At 44.5% G+C, this 19,146-nt stretch overlaps 1 protein-coding gene across 1 annotated transcript in view; it reads left to right on the top strand.

Moving 5' to 3' along the window:
- The window catches only part of fras1 (Fraser extracellular matrix complex subunit 1), a 119,350-nt gene that overhangs the window by 80,165 nt on the left and 20,039 nt on the right, over positions 1 to 19,146 (top strand). The window contains 14 exon segments of the mRNA XM_062380547.1: positions 1 to 60; positions 1,173 to 1,310; positions 3,171 to 3,203; positions 5,601 to 5,732; positions 5,946 to 6,074; positions 6,348 to 6,595; positions 7,205 to 7,356; positions 8,689 to 8,851; positions 10,383 to 10,515; positions 13,015 to 13,205; positions 15,047 to 15,203; positions 17,435 to 17,698; positions 18,003 to 18,191; positions 18,392 to 18,511. The exon segment at positions 1 to 60 is cut by the window's left edge and continues 55 nt beyond it. Of these exon segments, the coding sequence (XP_062236531.1) occupies positions 1 to 60; positions 1,173 to 1,310; positions 3,171 to 3,203; positions 5,601 to 5,732; positions 5,946 to 6,074; positions 6,348 to 6,595; positions 7,205 to 7,356; positions 8,689 to 8,851; positions 10,383 to 10,515; positions 13,015 to 13,205; positions 15,047 to 15,203; positions 17,435 to 17,698; positions 18,003 to 18,191; positions 18,392 to 18,511 (2,109 nt within the window).

Genomic DNA, 19,146 nt, shown 5'->3' with positions numbered 1-19,146 from the left:
CGGAGACTCCCAGCGAGAAGCTCATCTACAACATCACTAAACCTCTACCACAAGGACAAGGTCAGACACACACACACACACACACACACACACAAACACACAAACACTATTAAGCTTTAATGCCCATGAGCATGGCACTCAAAATTTAGAAAACCAACAAAGACTTTTCAAAATCTTCTCTGGATAATTATAAACGAACGATAGAAAAGAAGACGATGGTTTAAATTCTTGTAAAAGTCATTTAAGACTTAATAATTATGTGTTGCTCAAGGGTTCACAGACACCAGCAACTTTTTTTTTAACCTGATTCAGTTTAAGTTTAATTTCATTTCTGTCTGAACTTTTCTGAAGTGTTGATTTCCTTTGTGCTGAATGAATTGTGCCGTACAGACCCTAACCCTCTGACAGGCGGATGTAATATTTCCAGCTCTCTGTTCATAATGAACGGCAGAAAAATGATTTACACCGGATCATATTCATCAACTAACGGTCCGACAGGTTCATGTGGAATTCATCCTGAACGGAGCCGAGGACGGATTCACATGAAACGGAAACGTTCTCCAGCAATGCTTCATTTTCTTAAATCAGATTTGAACCTTTCATCGTCAATTTCTTTTATAGTTAAATGTTAATGCGAATCAAATTTAGAGGTCAGTACATTTTTTCTAGGAAACTTTAAATTTACAGAAACTGAAAGTTTGTGTTTTTACAATGGAAGCTTCAGATACAGGAAACTGAGAGAAGTTGATATGATTGTTTTTTGCGTCTAATAAAGAACAGAAATCACAAAAAAAAGAAAATATATAAGAGCCTTTAATCTGAACAATTTAAAAATGAAATTATCAGATTTTTCTGTGTTCACCAGGTCCCAATTATCTTTCTGTTTAATGAGCTTTTTAACTTTTAACTGCCAAACTTTTAAAATCAAAGAAACAACTTAATAATGCACCAGAGGAAAAAAACATTGAAACCAACCATACGTCTCCTTTACATGTGTCTTCTTTTGTTTTTCACTGTCAATCCGATAACTCTCTGAACAATCTTCTTTATGTCTTTCTCTCTGTGCTTCACTGTCGTATTATCCGACTCCGTCCCCCGAACTGAGATTACCTCCAGAGTCGCTTTGCCCCTGAGCCATATTTCTAAATCTTATTTTTCCTGTCTGTGTTCAGGGGCGATCGAGCACCGGGACCGGCCGTACACGCCGGTGATCCACTTCTCCCAGGCTGACGTGAACAACGGCAAGATCATTTACCGGCCGCCAACGGCACCATCGCACCTCCAGGAGCTATACCAGTACTCCTTCATCGGTGAGACACACACACACACACACACACACACACACACAGCTGATGGATTTGGGCTCCAGGGTTTTAAAACCTGAGCATCTGAGTCGGTGCTAAACATCCGTCACGATCACGTTGTTGTTAAACTGTCTTTAGATTTATACACTTTAAAAAAATCCAATGTAATTAAAGTGAAATATCTGCAGTGCTCAGGTTTATTTCTGGAAAACGTTTAGTGCGAGCAGCCGCGTATCGATCTGCAGCCGAGCAGCACGCCACAGGGACACTTCCTGTGGGAGCAGAAGAACTAATCCAGCCTCTGAACCCAGTAGCTCACTGGTTTCCGACACAGGAACCCAGTAGCTTCCTGGTTCTGACACAGGAACCCAGTAGCTTCCTGGTTCTGACACATGAACCCAGTAGCTCACTGGTTCCAACACAGGAACCCAGTGGCTTCCTGGTTCAGACACATGAACCCAGTGGCTTCCTGGTTCCGACACATTAACCCCGTGGCTTCCTGGTTCCGACTCATGAAGCCAGTGGCTTCCTGGTTCCAGCACATGAACCCAGTAGCTTCCTGGTTCCGTAACATGAACCCAGTGGCTTCCTGGTTCCGACACATGAACCCAGTAGCTTCCTGGTTCTGACACATGAACCCAGTAGCTTCCTGGTTCCGACACATTAACCCAGTAACATCCTGGTTCCGAAACATGAATCCAGTAGCTTCCTGGTTCTAGCACATGAAGCCAGTGGCTTCCTGGTTCCGACACATGAACCCAGTAGCTTCCTGGTTCTGACACATGAACCCAGTAGCTTCCTGGTTCCGACACATTAACCCAGTAACATCCTGGTTCCGAAACATGAATCCAGTAGCTTCCTGGTTCTAGCACATGAAGCCAGTGGCTTCCTGGTTCCGACACATGAACCCAGTAGCTCACTGGTTCCGACACATGAAGCCAGTGGATTTCATCAGCACATCGTTCTCATGTGGTTTACTCTTCATGGAGCTACTACTGGTTCTAGAAACACAGTATCACACATGTCACCCACTGGGTTTAGTGGGTGACATCTTGTCTCAGCTCTGAGAACATGATGGAAATCACATCACTTCAGAAATCATACTTATAAACGACAGAACTTGTTTAAAGCAAAACTAACAGTGATTTCTAGAATAAGTTGTATTTATGTTGACTTTTCTGAACAAAGACAAATTTGCTTAAACATAAAAACAAAATGTAAAGACAGGTTTTTCAGGATCTGCCCTAATTTGTGCTTTATTAGCAGTATGCAATGCATGCTGGGTAGTGTATCTGACATCTGCCAAATCAGGACTAGAAACAGCTTGTGTGTCAATCAATGGAGACGAATATTTGAAATTGATGTTTTAATTGGTTAAAAAACAGAACTTTACATATCATATGAGATTAATTTCAGGAAACTCTTTAAACTGAACCTGGAACAAACACGTACGATGTTTATAAAAAGACTGGGAAATCTCAAAGTCATCAGCTCCACTGTTGATTCAATATTCAGAATATCTGAGTCATGAAATAAATAAAATTAGTTGTGACTGTTCTGCCTCAGTCGTTTTGCCCTAGATTATAAAACCCAGGCTCAGGTCTCATCAGGCGTCTTGACGAGCATCTGAAAGTCTGAGTTTTAAAAACACTCTCCAGGGCTCGTGAGACACTTCCAGAGATCTGTCTTATTTTCCACCAGATCAAAGCCGACTTCCGTGTCTCTCCATGTGAACGTGTGGAGCTTTGAATCAGTAAATCATCGTCTCCACCTCCTGAGTTTCTTCACGTCCGCGGCAGCTTCCTGTCGTCTCTTGTCCTCATCCTCTGTTTCTCAGTGTTTCCTCTGTTTCTCGTTTTTCAACAGGTCTGCCGGAGTCGCTCAGCGTCTATTTCACAGGTAAAAATCTCTTCTTCCTCCGCTCCCTCTCTCTGTTCCCTTCCTCCTCGATGTCTCTTCTCTCTCTTCATCACTGCACCCTCAACATTCATCCCCCTTCCCTCAATCTCTTTTCCAGTCTTTTTTCCTTCTCTCCTCCCTTTTCTCTCCATTCTTATCTCCTGTCCCCGACATCAATCTCTCTCTCCTCTCCTGTGTTTCCTCGTCCTTGTCCTCATTCTCCTCATCTCTTTTCCTGAGCATGATGTCATCTCTTTTGATCCCCTCTTCACCTCTTTCTGATTGCCCCCCTGCCCCCCCCCCATGCACCCTCTTTTAATCATCACCAGAAATGTTCTGTTTCTCTTTCCTCCCCTCGGATTGTTCTCACGTTTTCCATCTACTTCTGTGCACGTGATTTCTTCTGTGACTTCAGATTCACTACAAACGTTCACTTGGTCTCAAAGAGAAACTGAGGAACTGATTGATTGATTGATTTTAGTGGTCAAAGGTCACTGTGACCTCAGAAGCAACGTTTTTGCCTTATAAATATATATATACACAGATATATCAGCATGTCTGACATGTCTGTGAAAGTCTCCTAAGGGCTGATTTAATAAATCCATCGGGCTCTGATCCTCTTCTATCTCCTCTCTTCCTCTTCCTCTTCCTCACTCTGTTTCATCTCCCTCTCTGATCAGAGTTGTCACTTCACGTCTGAACTGTTTGTTTGTTCTGTCTCTTTAACCTGGAGATGAAAACACGTCTCCTGTGTTTACTGCATGAGAAGATCCTCTGTCACTCTCTCTCTGTCTCTCTCTCTCTCTCTCTCTCTCTCTCTCTCTCTCTCTCTCTCTCTCTCTCTCTGTCTCTCTCTCTCTCTCTCTCTCTGTCTCTGTCTCTCTGCGACAGGAGCTATTTGAGTAATATCTGTTTATATGTATTCAGGGGGGGTGGCCTTGAGGCCCACACACACATACAAACACACACACACAAACACACACACACACACATCAGACGCTCTCATCCTCTGTCTCTTCTTCTTCACCTCTGATTTTAAATGGCTGCTGTGAACAGTGAGTTCACAGCAGTTATCGTCAGTAACTCCACTCTCAACTTGATATTTGTCCTCGACTGAATGTGAAGACTTGAATCATTAAATTGTAATTTAATTTCTTGCTTCTTTATTGAAATAACAACAGATTTCCTTTCACTTTTTCTGAAGCTGGACAAAATCAATTAAAAGATGTGACCTTGGGAAAGAGTGATTTGCATTCTGCAAGGGATTTATCAGTTCTTTGAAAAACAAGAGACAAAAGACATTTTATCATTAATGAATAACTCTGCTGGCTATGACGCAGATCAGGACTTTACTTATGAATCCTATTAAAAGAAGATGCACTGAAGCAACGTGAAATGCTTCTTATGTAAAACATCTGTGAGTTCCTTCAATCTCTGGAGTCATTGATTTGAATGAGTAGTTTAGATTTTGACTTTTGATTAAGTCAGAAACAAGTTGATTAACTCCACCGAGGAGGTTATGTTTCCACCCCTGTCCTTTAATAGTCTAAAAATAAATATATATGGTATGTATATTAAATATATCTTATCAGTATAATATATAAACTATATTAAAAGTGTTTCCAGAAGCAGCGTTCTTTATTAATATGACAGTTTGTATTATTGTATTTTGCTAAAGTTTGATGCAGTACTTTTACTTGTAATACTTGAAATATATTTAAAACAAGCACCTACTTTTACTCAAGTAGAAAAGTTGTTGTGGTACTTTAACTTCCTTGTAACTTTTACTTTAGTAAGATGTTTGAGTTGCTCCTCCTCCACTGAACGGAGGTGAAAACATAACCTCCTTCTTAACGGAGGGAATTCCCCGTCAGGAAAGTGAAGTCACAATCGCTCCGTGATAAAAATCTGCTTCTCTTCTCTCCGTCGCTCTCCATCTCTTCCTCTCCTTTCACATCTCAACCTGATAATTGGCTTGTTGTACTTTCCTTTTTATTTATTCCCCCTGTTCGGATCCTGTGTGAGTGTAAAGTGACGAGTGGAGACGTTAATCTCACTGGTTAACGAGCGGAGTTTCCACCTGAACTGCTAATGAAGAGTTTGGGCTGTTTGCTTAATTGATTCCGTGTTTTGATTCCTGCAGATATTTTAAATATCAGCCCCTGTTGTCATCAGTAATCACATCCTGTTGCTGGTGTTATTGTTTTTAATTCCTCTAATTAATAGTTCTCAGAAAAAAGGGGCGAGGGAGGTGATAACCATCAGATGTGCTGGTTTGAGCAACTTTTCATATTAAATTAATCTTCTCACTTTTCTCTGTGTGTGCGTGTGTGTGTGTTTGTTCTCTTGTCTTCTCCTCGTTTTGTGTGTCCTTTTGTGTGTTATTGTGCGTCTCAGTGTCAGACGGAGAGCACACCACTCCGGAGCTGGACTTCGCCGTCCTGCTGCTGTCAAACCATCAGCAGCCGCCGGTGTTCCAGGTCCTGGACCCGCTGCTGGAGGTCACCCTGGGAGGACAGGCTGCCATCGGTAAGACACACACACACACAGACACACATACACTGACACACACACACACTGGTCTGTGTGAGATAATGAGCTCCTTCCTCTGTGATGATCAGTAATACCAGAGAAAAAGTGACAGGCTGATAATTTCCCCCTTTCCTTCTGCTCCCTCTTTCTTTACACCACTGTGTGTGTGTGTGCCTGTGTGTGTGTGTCTGTGTGTGTGTCTGTGTGTAGGTGGTCAGCAGCTGGCGGTAAGTGACGCTGACACGGCCCCGGACGAGCTGGAGTTCGAGCTGGTGGAAGCTCCCCTGCACGGAGAGCTGATTAGGACTGAAGGCAACACACAGACTGGCATGACCAACGGTGAGACACACACATTACACACACACATAGACACATACATTACACACACACATAGACCCAGACATTACACACACATAAAGACCCACACATTACACACACACACATTTTATCATGAAATGGAAATATTGCCGCTTGTTATTTTGTTGATGTTATATTTCTTTTTTTGCCTGAACGATTATAGAAGAAGTTACACTACACATCATTGATCAATAGATAAAACACACACACACATTAACACACACAGCTTCATTCAGCTCCTCTCTGTCCCTCCAGGCGACATCTTCACCTTCAGTGACGTCACCCGTAACGTGCTCCTCTACCGACACGCCGGCCTCTCCTCTCAGGACGACTCCCTCACCTTCTCCGTCAGCGATGGCATCTCGATGGCCACCACGGTGGTGCAGGTGGAGGTGCTGGGAGCAGTGGGCGACGGGCCCCAGCGCGACCCCGCGACCTCGCTGTCCCTGGAAGTGGGCGAGAAGAGCAGCACGGTGGTCAGACGCTCACACCTGGCCTACACCGTGAGTTTGAAACAGATGTTGTTAAAAGACAAGTTTTAAACGTAGTGAGTCGAAGTTAGAGTTTTAAACTCGTAATGTGAAGTAAGTTTTGTGTTGGAGCAAAACGCTGATGCATGAAAGTCGTCTAACACGAGGGTTCCAAAACTTCTCAGCCCCTGAACCCAAAAATAATGATGACTATTATCCCATACGAGAATGAATTGAGTTGATTTGATTCTGTGGTGACAGTAAATCAGCTGATTTCATATTTTATTACTTATCTTTTGTGAGAATTATGGCTAAATACTCTATTTCTAATTGTGTCACTTGATCTAAAGAAACAATATTAGGACATCCCATAGTTTGGGAACCACTGACACAAACAGGTCTTTATGTCAGTCGTGTTTTTGAATGAATGTGCACAATGTGAGGTTTTGTTGTTTTATGATCAAAAGCAAATATGTTTTTATCTATTGCATAAAAAACATCAGAACGTTTACAATAACATTTGGTTTAATGTCACATGGATACATCAGAAGTCATATGTGAACTCAACTGTGTATTATAAGTTATTATAAATGTTCTTTTATATTCACACTGGAGTGACGCCTCCTGCTTTGTCTCTCGTAGGATCTCAAGTCCCCGGACGAGGAGATCCGGATCCAGCTGGTGTCGGTGCCGATGTACGGCATCGTGACCAGGAGCCGGTCCCAGCAGGAGCACCAGGAGCTGAGGGAGTACTCCTCCTTCAGCATGGAGGACATCAACCAGCACCGGATCAGGTACGAGCCACGACACCGGGGCTCAACACGCCGGAGGAGAAAGTGAACGACCGACCGCTGTGACGTGAGGTCATCGACTCAGTCTGTGAAATACACAATAAAAATTAGCCCAAAGTGTAAAACCCCCGGTTCCAGTGCAGGGCTTCACTTTCCCCTGGTGGTTCAGATGAGACTTCAGAGGCTGATAAAAAGAGAATATCAGCATAAAACAAAAAATGACTTTCAAAAAACCCTCAGTTGTTTCCAGAAGCCATCGTTGTCTGAGCAATAAAGGTTCACGGCAGAGAGGAGAGGCCGGGGGGGTGGGGGGGTGGGGGGGATTAGCACCTTTTTACTCCATCTATAAAGAAATGTTCAAAGCGTTGGGTTAACAGCTCCCTCATGACGCCATTAGAAGTTCCATAACGCTGAGAGGAAAAGAACGGAGTGACTTTATTCCGGGCCCTGCAGGCACAATGAGTTTATTCATATTCGATGTAGTATTATGAATCCATAGAGGAGAGGAGAAGGTAACGCATTGAAAACCAGTCGCTCTCCAGTCAAGAGATGTCTGCAGGGCGGCTGGCTGGTGGGGGGGCTGACAGGATTATTGAGCCTTTAATAAAGAGGCTCTTATGGAGGAGAAATCTGCTGTTGATTCCACTTGGTGAGAGATGGAGGAGCTTTAACGGCCGTTAGCAGGCCGAAGCTCTGGGATCATTTCCTCCTCTTCAGCACATTGTGTTTTCCTTCAGTCCAGTCCAACAGCACGTGTCACAGGAAGCAGATGTTTTATTTAACAAGTTCAGGACAAAATGGTGAATGGCTCGGTTCCCTCAGCTTCCTGCTGGAGGAGGAAGAGCAGAGAGGAAACAAACCACTATCAGGAAATCGTTTGTCGGGTTCCATGAGTCGTCAAATAGCGTCACTCTGGTTTTACCTGCACGAGGTAGCGAGGCCCCCCCCCACTGAGATTAAAGTTCCAACTGCTTCCTGTCCATGACGCAGCCCCTGATTAGCTCCAGCACGGGGGGGGGGGGGCCCTCCAGGGACTTGTCTTCCATCCTCTGCCGTCACTTCAGCCGGCTCCTCCAAAACAAAAGCGTCAGAATTTGTTTTTGTGAGATTCAAATGGGATTAGAGGAGATTACAGTTTTATTAAGTGCTTTGCAGAGATTAGCAGCCGTCTCGTTGTGGGAGGACTAAAGCAAAGCCGGGATAAGTCCCCCCCCCCCCCCCGTCAATGCATGAGCAGATATTTATGTTTTCAATAGAGGAGAATTATCGTTTTTTAAAACATAAACAGACGCTGAGGAGACTTACAGACGTTTCCCTGAACTCGTGCCCCTGCAGGTACATCACCTCCCTGGAGACGGGCAGCCAGCCGGTGACCGACATCTTCCACTTCGTTGTGTACGACGGAGACAACAACCGACTCGACAACCAGATGTGCACCATCACCATCACCTCCACGCCCAGGCAGCCGCCGGTGGTGACCGTCCGCAGCGGCCTCAAGGCAAACACACACACACACACACACACACACACTGTACACACACACACAAGCACTACTCTGGGATATTAGGCTGTTTCTAAACATAATCCCAGATGTAAAACATTACACCTCATTGAACACTGCAGGAGATAAAACACTTTTAACTACTCACGTTTATTTCCCCTCTGTTCCTCTGCTGGTTTTTAACAAGGTCCTTAAAGCAGACCCCCCCCCCACCCCGCACACCGTCACATTTAGGTTTGTGTGTAGTTTGTGTTTGTTTTTTTTGTGTTCACCAGAGGACAAATCAATTTAAAATAAACTTCTGGTGCCAGAACCAATAATTTCTTTCTTAAGGAAAGCAGAATACGAGGCTTCGGGATAAGAAACTTTTTATTGTTCAGCCCAATTGGAAGTTGGAACATGAAGTATTAGCAGTTTGAAATTTACTTAACTTAAATATTCTAAATGAAAAACACAGTGTTCAGTGTTTAATGCAGTAAAATACTCTCAGCTCCATCCCCCCCCCCCCCTCCTTTGCAGTCAGAGGCCTTCGTTAGTGTCGGACAAACCTCATTGGTCAATATCTCAGTTATTAAGAGGAGGATTTCCCTTTGCTGTGTATTTTTGTACAAGCATCCGCTCGGTAAGGAGAAGAGGGGAAGATACATTCTTATCAGAGCAAGGACATTTTTCAAAAATACAGTTTTTTCCCCGGTGGTTCCTCCAGATTACAGCTTGATTTGTTTGGGGGAATAAACAAAATAAAATCAACATAATTAAGGTAGAAGCTGCTGAACGAGTAGAAACCTCTCGGCAGATGAAATGATTTACCTGCTTTATTGGTCCTTCAGACTTCCTCCTGGGGTTTGGACTTATTTCACTGATTATTAAATTTGAAAACAACAAACAAAAAAAACTTTAGTCAGTCAGAAGTTAGTGAAAAATATTATAATATGATGATAATTTAGGGAGCAAACTAAAGAATCCTTTGTGACATACTCCCAAAATCACAAATCGTGTCTCAAGGGACTTTTCAAGCAACTTCTGTTCTTAGATCCTCCCCTGGGCTAAAACACTCTCTAGTGGAAAAGAGATCAAACAAAATAAAGGAAAATCATGTGTTCAGATTATGTAATAAATAAAATAGATTAACGATAGACAATCAGTCAAACAATGTGATCAGGGAGGATGAGGAGGAACCTGTAGGTGCCGCTGAGCAGATTGGACCTGAACACGAAATGACTATGGAGACCTGGAAAGAACAACACACAACACACAACACACAGGAGGCCAACACAATCTGTGGGAGAGAGAAACAAACACACACAATGAACGATGAGGAGAAAACACTGAACTAACAAATACTAAAGCAAATAATTTAAACATCTGGAGAGATGCAGTGGCAGCCTGGTGGGGGGGGGGGGGGGGAATGTGCAATGAGAGAAAACACTGAACTAACAAATACCGAAGCAAATGAAGTACAACTGCTTCTGTCAGTTTTGTGGCTTCTCTCATCTTCTGGTTGTTTTTCTTCAACCTTAACCTCCAGGTTCAGGAAGGTGGGCGTGTGCAGCTGTCCACCAATCACATCATCGTGTCGGACCTGGACACGCCCAGGAAGGACCTGCTGGTTTGGCTCGTCAGTCCTCCCAAATACGGCTTCATCGAAAACACCAACATCGGTGAGAACTACCTGTGGAACATGGGGGGGAGGGGGGGGGGGGAACTAACAGGCTGAGTCATTTCAAAATAAAAGAGGCAGGAAGTTCCTTGGATGGGCCGAGCGCCACATGAACTAAACAACCTAGATAGGTAGATAGATGGATACTTTATTAATCCCGAGGGAAATTCAGACCGACACATCTTCCGATACGTGTGTATTCATGTGTATTCATGTGTATTCATGTATATTCATGTATATTCATGTATATTCATGTTTATTCATGTTTATTGCAGCAGCTCCGTTACCCGGAATGATTTCCACGTTTTCTATTGATGTCACACTCATGCACGCACGTTGCCGGTTGAATTCCCTGCAGCGCCGGCGCCATCTGTCACAGCATGATTATGTTGCAGATGAGCACTGCCAGAGAGCCGCCACTACAGATGGAGCAATTGTTGAAGAACCAATTTTGTGCTGCACGCTCGCTCGGGCGCCGCCGAGCTTCACTCTGCGGCCGAGAGGAAGTGTTTAGGAAAAATGTGAAAAGGTGAGACGAGTTGTAAGAGGAACCGCTCCCGGCTGGGATGTAGATGAGTAAGGTAAAGAGATATACACAGAAGAATGGAACATCTGATTATATCTTTTTAGAATGGACCAAAGTGTTTATAGTTACTTGATTGACACTTGAGGGTGGGGCCTATGAGCAGATTGTGTGTGTGTTACAATAACAGAAAAACATTCTACCAGGGTTAAGGGCTCAAAGTTGCACCCTGTTAAATAAAAGCAGTATGATTGAATAAAGGATCCACAACGCGAATGCTAACGTGACGACACAAATGCAAAACACGGCAAAGTTAACGACACAGCTGCGATCACGTAGAGATCAGTATTTAAATCCAGAGCTCGTGTCTGAACCGGTTCTGAAGTCAGAGACACTCGATCGGACCGACCGACCGTCACCCATAACTTCTCTCTATGACTTTATGATGTAACTCTGCATCATAATGTGTCTGAGCCTCTTTACACGCATCTGCACCGGCAATAAAAATTCATGATATTAGAGAATGTGTGTGTGTGTGTGTGTGTGTGTGTCTCTCTCTGTGCTGCCCATACAAATGTAAATGCATGATGTTTTTATAGACACCATTATGCATGCTTGATGTGTGCGTGGGTGTCAATACTATTCTGCCCGTGCACGTGGACACACGGCCTGGGCATGTTGTCAGAAGCATTGAGGGCCCCCCCCCCCCCCCCCCCAGACCTGGCACCCCCACCCCGACTGTGCTGAATACCAACGAGCGTCCCGCGTCCTCATCAAGGACAGTCAGGGGGGACGTGCAGGGACAGGACCGGTGCCAGCTGCTTGTCTGCAGCAGCAGACATCACAAATATATCTGCCTCCATTACATCTGAAGATAATAATAATAATAATAATTAATATAATTCAGCAGAAACAACTCAGCTGTACTGAGGCTGCTCGTCTGCTGTCGCTTCACTAATCAACTCAGTTTGGTGATTTTCTGCAGCTTTTTTTAAATATTGAATAATTTAATGGCTTTAATGTTTTGATCTAGAAGAAAACTTAATTTGAGAGTTTGTTCTCGATCTTTGGGCTTAAATCTTAAACTGTTTATAAAATGGTTTTTTAGAAGTCTAAAAGAAAATTACTCTCGGGAAAGTTATGTAAAAACAATAAAAAGTGGAACATTAACTGATCACATTCCTGTTCCCCTGAAGATGAACCCTTTACATTTATTGTTACTCAACTTGTTACAGTCCTCTTCAAAAACCCATTATGAATATGCTCCAGAAAAACTTTGAATCAAAGTTTTTAAAGTTTTATATATTCATCTAACACAGCGACATGAACAATTTAAACTCTCCGAAATATTCAACAAGTGTGAAATTGAGTTATTATAGATTATCGTTCACCATGAACAGCGTGAACAGAAGTCTTGGATTAACAGTCGGCTCCTTATCGGCTCGACTCGTGTCCCTGAACAACCAATTTCCTGTTGTTTATACAAACTTCCATAACTTTCATTAGTGAGATATGAAGCTGTCGGCAGGAGAAAATCTGCAGAAACAGAACGATGCTGCCAAAAAGCTCCTGGTTCCCCCCCCCCCGCGATCATGATTCTGTGAAGTCCTCAGCTCAGACACGCGTCTCAGTCAGATGATGGAGATGTGATTTGATTTACTGTTGTAGAGCCCGGTGCTGACAGAACGGCCCCGAGTGGAGGGACTGGAAACTGAGAAGTCTCCGGGTGCAGGTACCTGGCTTCAGAACTGACACACAGTTCTGACCTCCGGAGAGGGACGAGCTCTGCTGTCAGACTGTGTGAGCGATGGTCTGATGTGTGTCCACCTGAGAGGCTCCACGACCTCTGAGTCACAGCACGCTAAACTGTGTGTGTGGATGACTGGGAGTTTCACAATAAAAGCAGCTGAAGTAGTTTAGTAAAGTAAGGAAAAACAAGTTCAACCTTTAAATCAAAAACCTTTTCCCTTTTCCCAGGGGGCTCAGTCGGCGGCTCGCGGGTCATCACGCCCGACGCTCCTTTCTCTGTGGAGGACCTGACGTCCGACCACATCTTCTACATCCAGGACGCCAAGCGCAAGGCCGAGGCCGGGCAGGACGTCTTCAGCTTCTACATCAGCGACGGCAACAGCCAGACCGAGGCCTTCAACGTGGAGATCGACATCCAGGTTAGTGGGAGCGAGCAGGGTCACGTCCAACCTCTAGAAACAGAGACTCCATGTGAACGTCTCCTCCAAAAACACAAGAAGTGTCCCAGGTGGTGTTTTATGAGGAGAAACGTTTGATTCCCTTGATGAAACAAACTGTACACGGTGAGAGGAAGATGGCGTCTTGGCTCAGACGTCCACACCTGAGGCTGATTGGGCGTCAGATGGTCGCTGGTGGGCTCCGAGGTCGAGACGTGTCAAACCTAAAATATTCAGCTGTCAGTCAAAGTGAGCAGTCAAAAGCAAACAACTGGACAGTGCTGTCAGGAAATGAGTACCCAGGCTGGGGGATGGTGAGTGATGTGATTTGTGAGAGTTCAATCAAAGGTTGTTTTGTTTTTATTCAGGTTTTTCTCCAGGTTCTTACAAAGTCTCAAATTCAGATGTTGATATTTAACTTCGGGCTCCTACAGGCCATGAATCGACCTACTGTTAGAAGTCTGAGAGATAATGAGGTGTTTCCAGGGCTTTTCTTTCCTCAGCTCCTTGGACATTTCTTCACATCTGTCGTACCTGATATTTAAATCTTAAATTCCATTAAATATGGAAGAGCCTTGAACTGAAGCAAAGGCTGCAGAAACCTTGATGATGAGAGTTTAACTTGGTTATTGGTTGAACACACTAAACAGCACAGTGCTGCCGGGGGAGTTAGACACAGACACAGGATCAGTCAGAGGCGTTATCTTCAAAAACTGAAAACCAGCTTAAAGGCAGACGATTGGATGAGCAGGGAACAGAACGGCATAAACAACGGGAATCTGAAAAAAACACAGGAAGCAATAACAAAGAAAGAAAAGCAGATGATCCGACTCTGATTGGCTGGAAAGAGCAAAATGAAAGAAGAGGCTAACATTTGTTTTAGTGGCTTAGAGAAGATGAGAAACAGAGGAGCTTGTGAGGATGGGCAGGAGGAGGACGGCAGGTCTGAGGAGGAGTGACAAAGAAGAGAAGGAGCTGGGGGGGGGGTCAATTAGATCTGTTTAATTGGTGAAGAGAAGATGGAGACGTCTCAACCAACGAAGCTGCTCTGAAGCACCGACCTTGATTTGAACGTGACTTCATCCACGAGGAACGAGAGCAGCTCCGTCCTCGGTCTGTTTTTATTTTTCATCTCTCGCCATCACAGTCCATCACTCAGGTCCTGAGTTAAATTGATGAGGCTGTCAGTGAGCTGCTAAGTGTGTGTTTGTGTGTGTGTCTGTGTGCGAGTGTGTGTGCACAGAGTACAGTTTCCTCCACGCCAGCGACACCTATAGGCCGGAGTGTGTCATAGTTTGTCCGATCGTTGTGAACACGATATTCCAAGAAAACCTCGAGGATATCGTGTTCAAATTTGGTACAAATGTCCATTTGGGCTCAAAGATGAATTGATCAGATGTTGGTGGTTAAAGGTCAAAGGTCAAGGTCAATTTGAGCTTAGGAACCATACACCTAAGGGAACAACGAGAGAATCCTTTCAAATTAGGTATAAATGTTCTCTCAAGTCTCATTTACGTACGAAATGAGATACGTTCCATTTCAAACTGGTTGTGTAGCTAAAGATTATTGGCTACTCCGCGCCCCCCCCCCCCCCCCGAGTTTCAATGGTACAGCTCCCTTTGTCTGTCTCTTCTGCATCTTTAATCTTTCAGAGGACGAGCAGACAGTGCAGGCAGACGTCCTTTTCTAACATGGACCATCAGTTAGCCTCTAGACTCACGGATTGACTGATTAGATTGAGATTAGACCAAAAGGTGAAAGTGACCTCATGTGAATCTGACATCAGGTGGTCATCTCCACTGTTTGCCTTTGTCCTCCTGCAGCAGAGCAAAGAGAGCAGGGAGCCGGTGGTGTCGGTCAGCAGCATCCACGTGGTGGAGAACTCTGGTGTGGTCATCACCAACTCGTCCATCAGCGTCCTGGACCAGGACACGCCGGAGAACGAGATCCTGTTCACCATCATCAGGATTCCGTCCTATGGTGAGAGCTGAGTGACCCGCAGTAAAACACAGCTCTCACTGAAGGGTGCTTTTAAAGTATACTGTTTATTCTAAATAGATAGAAAATGGGTGGACAACTAAACACACACACACACACACACACACACACACACACATACTCTCTCTCTCCGGTAAACACATTAGTCTCACTTCCGACGCCTCAAAAAAAGACGAACACGCCGGTCATCTGCCGCAGCGCCTCACGTTGCCTGCAGCCACACACACACACACACACACACACACACACACACACACACACACACACACACATGCACACACACACAAACTCAGCCCAGGAGACACAACGACACACACTCAAATCAAACCACCTCCACACACACACTCTGTTTTCCTTACGTCCCCAGATTGAGTTTTCTCTCCTGTCAGCTGAAGCCTGGACTAAATTGCCTCACACAAAAATAAATGTTTCATACTGGACATATATATATATATATATATATATATATATATATATATATATATATATATATTCCTTAGTCAGCGATATATCACCTCAGCCGGAGTTATAGAAGTGAACAGATTGAGAGGAATAGGGGAAAGAACAAATCAACAAAGAACTGGGAAAGCAGTCGCGGTGCATTTGGAATAAAATGTGTGTTTTTATCATCTTTCTGAAAAATGGCTCTTTAAGAAATCTGTACTTTTTAATAAGCAGATATTTGATGATTTATTTGAGATGTAGGAAACTTTGATGAAGTAGCTGGAGAGCGTTTAGTCCTGACAGCCAATCAGAGAAGAGGCTTCAGGGTGTGATGCAACAGGATGAATTAATAAACATATTTAATAGATTTTCTGTATATAAATTATTAATATTCCCTGTTCAGGTTTCAGCTAATATTAGCAGATCATCTTTAATTAATAAATGATCAGTGTCAAAGTCGTATAATCTTTCAATTTTAAAAGTTTTTTAAAAAGCATTTCATGTTTTATAAGCCCGGACGTTTCCTCAGGGTTTAAATGTTGAATTTAGTTTCTCACAAAAACATCTGATTTGGAAAATTCATAAATTTCTTTCACGAGTAGGTTTTCTCCGAAGTTGCTCTGTGTTGTTTTCAGCCTGATCATCACTTTAGTCCCCCCCCCCCCCGTCCTGCCAGACACCTGCTCAGATACGTGCCTCATGAGAGACCCCCCCCCCCCCCCCCCCCCCTCCCGTCCCTGTCCCCTCCACAGTAAAAGCATCATAAAGCAGCTGGTGTGTACCCAGAGTGTCCCACCGCCATAAAACCTCTGGCTTGTACGGCTGATTGGACGGCGAGGAGGAAACAAGTGATTTCATACAGGACGATGAGTCCCAGGCAGCTCGTCTTTTAAACTGGACGGATCTGCTCTGTCCTGGCATCACAGACACACACAGACACACACACAAACACAAACACACACACACACACACACACACACACACACACACACACACACGGAATGGTGCACAGATTTATCAAAGAGGGAGCAAGAGAGGGAAAGATCCTTTCTAACATAAAGATGCCAGGACGCTGGCACAAACACACACACACAAACAGACACACACATAGTTACCTCAGACTATCACACATTCCTGACTGAAAATAAAGTGACAGTAGTGTCACTCCTCTGAACTCATATCTCAAACAGTCCCTCCAGGAAACCACATTTAAATTCACTAGATCACAACTTGCACCGGAAATATGGAGAAAATCGAACAATGTTCAGGAGAGTGGAAAGATATTCCCACATCTGCCCCCTGACTGGTATCCACATCAAACTTTACTGGTGTCTTCAGGGACCAATCCACCAAGTTGTGTGGTTTTCTGTCCAGTAGCTTTTAACTGCAGACAAACAGGTGAAGTAATACATGATAAGTCCTGGACTACACATCTGCCTGCCTGTGTGTGTGTCTGTGTGTGTGTGCGTGTGTGTTCCCATTATTCTCCAGGAATTAGACAGAAATCTCATTTAGACCTGGACTTTGATTTAAGAAGCGGTTTCGTTTAGTGGAATCTAAAAAGTCTCATTAGTTTCTCTGAAGATCTTTTATGTCTTTCATGTCCTGTGTGAAAAAGTCAAACGTCCTCCATTTGACTGAGTTAATCACCGTACTTAACCAGATGCTATTTGAGGTGCCTCTTTAGTGCACACACACACACACACACACACACAGACACACAGACCAGCTTTCTAATCACAGCTTCATTAATCTCGTATCTCCCACAGGGAAGCTCCGCAGACGTCAGTTCTACTCCCAGCCGCTGGAGAACGGCCGTGTGCTCACGCAGGGCTCCACCTTCACCTACCAGGACGTCCTGGACCAGCTGCTGGTGTACACGCCCGACATCGTGAGCGGGGGGGCCGACGAAATGGCCTTCACCCTCACAGACGGGATCTACACGCACACCGGTCGCCTGGAGTTCACCATGGACGTGACGAGGAGCGAAGGGCCCAGGATGACGGTCAACAGAGGCCTGCAGCTCCCGGCCGGTGAGGAGAACGCTTGAAGACTTGAAAAATGTTCAGAATGAAGTGAAACTGTGGATTTAAGAAGAAACATCTTGATTCACTGAAAACTAAACTTCTATCACTGGGTAGAGGAGAAAAGACCGATATCGTACATTAGGCAAAAACCTTCAACGTCTCATCTAAAGGAAAAATCCTTCAAAAACTCAAACTGGAAAAGAATCAAACCAACAAACGGCTCAAATAGAAAGTGAAGGAGCAGCTGGTGTGATGGATGTGTTTGTGGGGAGTGAGGTGTTTGAGCTCCGTGTGCTCTGAACTGTTTCAGGATCCTCCACTAAGATCAGCGAGCAGAACCTGAAGGGCACGGACATCGACTCGGACAGCCTGAAGCTGCGCTACGTCCTCACCAAGGATCCGCCGGGCGGCAAACTGCAGCTCAGCAGGAGCGGCCGCGTGGAGAAGGTTTCTGTGAAAGGTCCCGTGCACAGCTTCACGCAGGACGACGTCAACAAAGGTGCACGCTCGGGTTTCTGAATGCTTCTGTAATCGATTTCCTGTTTCCTCTTTGTAAACGTTTGTGGAAAAAGGTTAAATATATCACTGCTGCTTGTTTGTCTGTCGGCAGATCAACGCAACAAACAACTGACGTTCAATGTGACACAACGTTAACACCGGCTGTGTGTGTGTGTCTGTTTGTGTGCCTGTGTGTTGCAGGCCTGCTGCAGTACAGCCACGAGAAAGGGGAGAAGGCCGGCAGCCAGTTTTTCAAGTTCAACCTGGTGGATCCGGAGGGCAACAAGCTGATCGACCAGTCCTTCTTCATCAGCGTGCTCGGTACGGTTTCACCTCCAGACGACGTTTCCTGCAGAAACACAACCTGAGGTGTTTTCCTCTGTTTCGCCGGAAGAGGAGAAATCCATTACGACAGATTTATCTCTTTCTGCCTCTTGTCCACTGATGTGCCGACGCACCGGGCACGCACACGGAATGAGAATTGTGCAGAGATGCTTTCTGATATATCACAGTGATATTTACTGTCCGACTCTTTTACAGTTTGACAGAGTTCCCATCTTTAAAAAATAGACAGAAAAAGGCGGATTCAAACATTGAGGGTTTGGGTTATATGTTTATTCTCCTTCTGCTAATATATAGATAAAGATTAAGAAGTTATTTAAGAGGCAATTAACTTATTTCCATGACTAAAGGAAGAATAAACCTCAATATGAGCAGAATTTATTTTGTTATTGTTTGTGGATGAATCTGACATCTCAGTGGAAACCAGCAGATCTTCTCTCAGCTCTGTTCCTCTCTGGAGTGAATCGTGTGTTGAGTTGTGAGACAGAGTTTGAACTGTGACTGACTCAGAGCTGCTGAGCTGCGTCGAGTGTAAACGATGCTGCTGCCTCCGTCGCTCCGTCTCTCGATTCGAAAATCACTCACGCACAACAGTTGCAGGGACCTTTTTCTGG

This window comes from Platichthys flesus, chromosome 3 (genome assembly GCF_949316205.1).
Source record: "Platichthys flesus chromosome 3, fPlaFle2.1, whole genome shotgun sequence".
In the NCBI taxonomy this organism is placed as follows: domain Eukaryota; kingdom Metazoa; phylum Chordata; class Actinopteri; order Pleuronectiformes; family Pleuronectidae; genus Platichthys; species Platichthys flesus.
The sequence above is the reverse complement of the archived record's forward strand: the minus strand, read 5'-3'. Positions and strand labels throughout refer to the sequence as shown.